General features: G+C 42.4%; 1 protein-coding gene across 1 annotated transcript in view; it reads left to right on the forward strand.

Annotated features, from left to right (window-relative positions):
- The window catches only part of BLMH (bleomycin hydrolase), a 47,480-nt gene extending 45,823 nt beyond the window's left edge, over positions 1 to 1,657 (forward strand). The window contains exon 12 of the mRNA XM_017855068.1: positions 702 to 1,657. Within this exon, the coding sequence (XP_017710557.1) occupies positions 702 to 853 (152 nt within the window). The 3' untranslated portion in view covers positions 854 to 1,657. The remainder of the gene's footprint in view (positions 1 to 701) is intronic.
- Positions 1,658 to 6,993: the final 5,336 nt, after the last annotated feature.

Consider the following 6,993-nt stretch of genomic DNA (forward strand, 5'->3'; position numbering starts at 1 on the left):
GGAGAGGCCTTCCTAAGGAGAACAGGTTAAGCAGATGTCTCACTCTTCTAGTTCTGCCTGATCCTCATCATAGATTTCCTCCTAGGAAAGCAAGGACTGTTTGATCATTTTACTCCAACAGTATCATCTGCAAATAAGTGTGTATCTAGGAATGATGACATGACCCTATCAAAATGCTCACAGCAGCCTACCTGATTGTTGTAGGAGTGTGTGATAGAAAGGAATGGGGGAGAGCAGCCATTGACACTGGTAGGATAAGAAGGGAAATGGGGTGCTTGCCCTTCTGACCCTAGAGATTTATGCCCTAGGTGTGGCTGTATGAATGAGAAGTTTTTCTGCCTCCCTACTAGTATACAGGTAATCACTCACCATCACCAAGGCAGCTGAGGAAGAGAGCAGCAGCACAGGATCTGGTGTTAGCCTTGGGTCCAAGGCTCAGCTTCAAACCTCACCATGTGACCTAGGCACATCACCTAGTTACTCCAAGACCCAGTTTTCTAATTTTTCTAAAAATAGAGCCATGCCTGTCCTGTCTGCTTCACAGAATTGCTAATAAGGTTTAAATTAAATGAAATTTACAGATGGGAAAGCTGAAAAATATGTATGAATATCAGTTTTGTAAAAGGTTTATCCTACAAAAAGGGTTTCTGCTCTTTGCCCCTTGCCCTCTGTACTCATAAGTCTTCTGTTTTTTTCTCCAGGTTACCTGTGCATGACAGATGAGTGGTTCTCTGAGTATGTCTACGAAGTGGTGGTGGACAGGAAGCATGTCCCTGAAGAGGTGCTAGCTGTGTTAGAGCAGGAACCCATTGTCCTGCCAGCGTGGGACCCCATGGGAGCTTTGGCTGAGTGATACTGCCTCCAGCTCTTTCCTCCTTCCATGGAACCTGACGTAGCTGCAAAGGACAGATCCAGGGACTGAAGCCAAAGTTATGCAAGGGACTAGATGTTGCCACAGTCAGATTTCCAGTCTCCACCAGGAACCTCTTTGGGAAGTGTGGTTTATGCTGAAACAGAATACTCTTAAAGGAAAAAAAAGAGGGGGAAAGATCAGGTCATACTCCCTACTCTCCTCATCTCTAACAGCTCAGGATCTCTTAGCATTTTAATCAGATGTAATTGTTTGTCTTTAACTGTCAAAAAGTTTGGTTCTGTGTCTGTGTTTTAATAAGATGAGAGGATGAGCGATTGAGGTGTATGGAGAGAAAACAGACCTAATGCTCCTTGTTCCTAGAGTAGAGTGGAGGGAGGGTGGCCTAAGAATTGAGCTCTCGGAACCGCATGCTGCTGGACAGTATCACTGTCTTTCTTAGATGGCAGTCACTGAATTCCATTTTTTCAAGGTAATTTCTGGTGCCTCTAATAGCCCAAGAATGGGAGGTTGATCGGGTCTGACATGATTCCTTCCTGTTCTGAACTGTGGGGTGCACATCTCTGCTTGCGTCGGGTTTGAGTAGAGGCTTAGAGACAGTTGGGTGAGAACAACCAAAATCTTATCATGGTCTCAGTTACAATCATTAGGGGGAGCTCCAGCCAAATGGTTTAACTTCTGCCTTTGGAACTGGGGATTGGGTGGGCAGGAAAAGGTGATATCCATTCTTTCTGATAACTAGATGGTGCTGAGAAGCTTTTGAATAAAAACTTTGCTAAATGAAAATAAGCTGATTTATGTGATCTGTCTAAGAAGTGTTTGTTTAACTACAAAAGAAAGCAGCCAGGTGGTTGGCTTATGTTCTTGAAAGTGAAAAAACAGGAACAGGGCTTCCCTCCTCATCTTCTCTGCAAGATGTGTGCTCTTTCCCAGATTGCCGATTCTCACCGGCATCTGCAAAGGGCTTCCAAGTGCCTATTTAAGGACTGTTCCCTACCATGTAAATGTTCTACCCAGATCCAGGGTCCCTGCAAGGGTGGGGAGTGAGGCTCTGTTGGGCCCAGCCTTAGAATAGGTCAGTAAGTTATCTTACTGAGATTGGCCCACCCTTTCAAGAACAAGGGTGAAATAGAAGACATTTTCACAAAAAAACTGAGTTGCCCCAACAGAAGGGAGGTGATCATATGGAAGGGTTGAAATGTATCAAGGAGGCCGGGCGCGGTGGCTCAAGCCTGTAATCCCAGCACTTTGGGAGGCCGAGACGGGCAGATCACGAGGTCAGGAGATCGAGACCATCCTGGCTAACCCGGTGAAACCCCGTCTCTACTAAAAAATAAAAAAAAATTAGCCAGGCGAGGTGCCGGGCGCTTGTAGTCCCAGCTACTCGGGAGGCTGAGGCAGGAGAATGGCGTGAACCCGGGAGGCGGAGCTTGCAGTGAGCTGAGGTCCGGCCACTGCACTCCAGCCTGGGTGACAGAGCGAGACTCTGTCTCAAAAAAAAAAAAAAAAAAAAAAAAAAAATGTATCAAGGAATGTAGAATAAAGAACATGATTGTTATGTGGATCAGCTACACAAAAAGCAACTGTAGATGAGTCTTACAGGGTTTGAAAAAAGGTGAAACTAAAATCCATGAAGGTAGCAGATAACTAGGGAGGGGAGGTAATAGGAATGAACATACTCTAAGATCCTTGTGTCTTTCAGGAAGAAGATAAATACATTGTTTAACTTCAGACTTTGGTGTGTAAACGTGTGCCAAAACTTCTGTAGTATCTACTAAAAATAAGCAGAGGATACAGTTTCCAGTCAAGAATAAATAGAATGGAAAAATGCAATCAGTCCATAAGAAGACAAGATAGGGTAGAGAAGGAAAAGGCAGGACAAATAGAGCATCCAAAATAAGATACTAGAGAGAAATCTAAATGTGCCAATAATTATATGTAAATGAACTAAATGTTCCAGAAAAAAAAAAAATGCCACACTGGATTTTTAAAAAATCCAACCATATGTGATGACAAGAGAGAGACATAGGCAACCTAGAATATAAGAAAGGATAGAAAAGATACATCAGGCAGATACTAACCAAAATAAAACTGAGAAGTTATATTCATAACCCACAAAATTAAGGCCACTCCAAATAACGAAACAGATGGTCTAATTCCAGGGTATGCTATTTGCATAACTGTAATGTGAATGTCCTCCCTAGAGCTGTGGAACACTGCAGCCCTGGAAACAGGCTTTAAGACAAAAAGCATTACTACAGATAGAACCACTACATAATGATACGCTTACCCAATTCTTCAGAAAAACATAAAGATTCTAAGTTACGTACCTAATAACATTGCCTCAAAATATGTAAAACAAAAACAGCTATATGGAAAAATAAGAAATCCAACATCATAGTGGGGGATTTTAATATACTTCACATAGACCAAGCAACAAAAAATTCAGGTAAGTATGTAAGAGATTTAAGCATTTAGCGAGTTTGGTAAAATGGACGTGTAGAAGACCACATCTTCATCCTGAAAGCGCAGATGTGTGGAAACCAATGACCGAGCATAAACCTGTTTAAAAAAAAAAAAAAAAAATGCATCTAACAACTGCACTTTCATGTTGATCACATATGGAAGTTTTTCAAAAATTGACCACACACTGGACAGTAGAGTCAACCTCAACAAATTTGAAAAGGTTGTTGCCATGTAGACCACACTCCAACCACAGTGCAATTAAGTTAGAAACCAAAATTAAAAGATTACAAGATGACCTCTCTATGTTTAGAAATTAACTCATGGGTCCAAGAAGAAATCATGAAGGAAATTTAACCTGAACAATAATAAAATATGTAAAAATGAGGGATGCAGCTACAACAGTAATTTAAAAATTTTACAGCATTAAATTAATATTACATTAATGTATTAAGATTACAGAATTTTATAGTTCTTAATAGAATAATGTAAATTCTAAATCTAAATATAAAAATTATGCTAGGATGTAATAAAGGCTGAAAATTGAGCTAAACATCTTTCAAGAAATTAGAACAGCAAAATAAACCTAAAGAAAGTAGATATGCACAGAAATTAAGCATAGCATCAACAAAGCCAGAAGAAGTTGGTTCTTTTAAAGAAAAGTTGACAAATTTTTTTAGGTACACATGGAATTAAAAGGATATTATAGATGCTGCAAATATTAGAAAAATAGAAGATACCCTCAAAGCAACTTGTTTAGAAGACAAATCCACAAGCTCGGGAAGACCAGGAGAGGAGTCAATGAAATATTTAAACCCAGAAAGCAGATGGAGACCTTGGAAGATTTAGCAGAGCTGAAAAACTTGAATTTCATTGAGCCCTGGTGGAGAAAGCCAGTGATAAGCAAATCAGTTTACAGTGCATCGTCCCCCGAAAAGCACAGATACGGTAGCAACAGAAAGCATGACTTCCCCAATTGGGTGTGAAGGGAGGGTTACCAAAGAGTTGAATGTCTGTTGGGTCCCCTTCCTATACCCACCAGCTTGGTGACTGCCCTTCCTCCATTCCTCAGCCCATTAGAGAGAGAAAAAGTGTAGTCTAGGCGTCAGGTGAACCCCCAAGGGGATTCAATGAGCATTTACATTCTGAATCTTCTTGCCATCCTTGGCTCCTAGAACTCTAGCAGCCAGGAAGTTGAAAGTCTTCTCGGGAGCAACTTGATTAGCTCAATAGGCAAGATGTAAAAAATGACTTTATGGCCTAAAGAATGATTTTACGAGGCTGATACAACCCTGATAAGGATAGTGGAAAAAATACATGTAAACCTCACCCATAAACATAGATGCAAAGTCCTAAACCAAATGCAGCAATATGTAAAAAAGATAATCTTCATTACCAAATACTTAATAAAATCCATTTTTCAAATGAAATTAGGATCCAGAGGGGAGAATTGAAGCATGGTGGGTTTATCTTCTCTGCTAAACAATCAGGGAAATGGGATGAAGTTATAGCTAGAGGTCTCAGTTGGAAGAAACTGCTAATATTTGGGTGACGAATGAGGAAATGGGGAGGCATGGAGTTGTCTTTTGCTTTAACTCCGAATCTTACAGTGTCACCAGAGGAGAGCTTCATGACTGTGGCCTCTGGGAAGTCCTGGCCTGAGTAATGGTGACCCTACATGTCCAAGAAGCCAAGACATGATAATGAGACATGCCTTCAGGATGTGGTGTGGCCCCATCTGCTTGCCTTGGCTTGTCCTTAAAGAGCAACTTAATTGTAATTTGCTGTTGGCGGCACCAGGGCACTCGTACTTGAAGTCCCGTTCCTCCAGTGTGCGGGTGAGCACCGCTGCCCACTGTGGCTCTGGTTAGTCATTTGTTAAGTTAGATTCCACTTTTTAAAGTAATTCCAGATGAGCATGGTCATATTTAGGACAACTTGTTCAGAACCGTTGTTGATACTCATGAAGCCAATGCTTCCTTCTTGGGGTCTGTGACACAAATGGGTTGAAAACTAGGATTAAACTGGCCTGGGTTTTTCTGTTTTTCAAACTCCAAGTCCTTTCCACGTTATTGCAGAGGGAAAGGAAATAGGGAGGGAATGTTCAGTTCACACCAGCTGCAGCTCTTTTGTCTTTGTTTGTTTTGTATTTTCTTTTGAGTCTCATTCTGTCACCCAAGCTGGAGTGCAGAGTGCAGTGGCACGATCTTGGCTCACTGCAGCCTCCACTTCCTGGGTTCAAGCAGTTCTCCCACCTTAGCCTCCAGAGTAGCTGGGATTACAGACGGGCGCCACCACGGCTAATTTTTTTTTTTTTTTTTTTGTATTTTAGTACAGACAAGGTTTCACCATGTTGGCCAGGCTGGTCTTGAACTCCTGGCCTCAATTGATCTCCCCTCCTAGGCCTCCCAAAGTGCTGGGATTACAAGCGTGAGCCACCACATCAGGCTAGCTGCAGTTACTTGGAAAGAGGATTGTGTGCAGATGGGAAGCCCTCCACATCTTCTTTCCTGGATATTGTTTGAATATTCAGTGCTTTCCCTCTTGCTGACTCCTCTAGAAAAACTCTAGTTTGGTAGCACATCTTGAAGTGGACAGAATGAGTTCTGGAGCCATCTTTCAGGCTACCCCATGACAGCTGTTTGGTTTTTAAACATCAGCTGCTGTGCAGAAGGCTAGGGCAACCGAGGAAGGGTGGCCATTTGGTGGAGTACGGAGGGTGCTTGACTTAGAATTGCAGCATCCCTATATCTCACCTGGCGGAGGAGACCTTATGGGTTAACCTAGTCCAAAATTCTCCACAACGAGTACGTCTTTTAAGTTCTACTTGCACACATTGAATGACAGGAACACACAGTCTCTCATTGTGGTCCCTGCCCACCTGTCCACAGTCGACTTACTCCCCTTCTTGTACACTCTGTTCAGCCAACCACTGACCACCTCCCACCCTGTCCCGCACTTTGTCCCTCAGACACACCATGCTCATCTCCACCTCCTTGCTGTTCCTCCTTGCTGTTCCTTCTACCTAAAGCTCTTCCCTCAGGTCTCTGCATGGCTGGCTTCTCATTTGGGTCACGCCTTCAGTGTCAAGGCCATCTCTGACCACCTTATCTAGGGAGCCAACTTCCTCCTCCTCCTGCCTCTGCCACCTCCATGCTGTTACAGGGTCTATTTGATTCACAGCACTTACCACTTTCTGGAGGTACCGATGTATTTATATGTGTATTGTCTGTTTTCCCCAAAGTCAGTTACTCTCTGTCCACTCCCAGGGGCGGGAACCTTGTCCTGCTAGTGACTGTATTCTCAGTGCCTGGCTCATAAGAAATATAGGGTAGGCTGACACTGAGCACACCCTCCATTCTGACAGCTATAATTAATGAACAGTTTTTACATAGACCTGAAGTCAGCTTCACTATAACTTGCTCAGTAGGGACAACTAGAACGAGAACAAAGCCCCCGGAGATCTTTGTATTCCAACATTTCACATTAAGGTCTCAATTTCTTTTTTTTTTTTTTTTTTAATTATATTTTAAGTTCTAGGGTACATGTGCATAATGTGCAGGTTTGTTACATATGTATGTATACTTGTGCCATGTTGGTGTGCTGCACCCATCAACTCGTCAGCACCCATCAATTCATCATTTATATCAGGTATAACT

This window comes from Rhinopithecus bieti, unplaced genomic scaffold (genome assembly GCF_001698545.2).
Source record: "Rhinopithecus bieti isolate Rb0 unplaced genomic scaffold, ASM169854v2 scaffold_38691, whole genome shotgun sequence".
Lineage (NCBI taxonomy): Eukaryota > Metazoa > Chordata > Mammalia > Primates > Cercopithecidae > Rhinopithecus > Rhinopithecus bieti.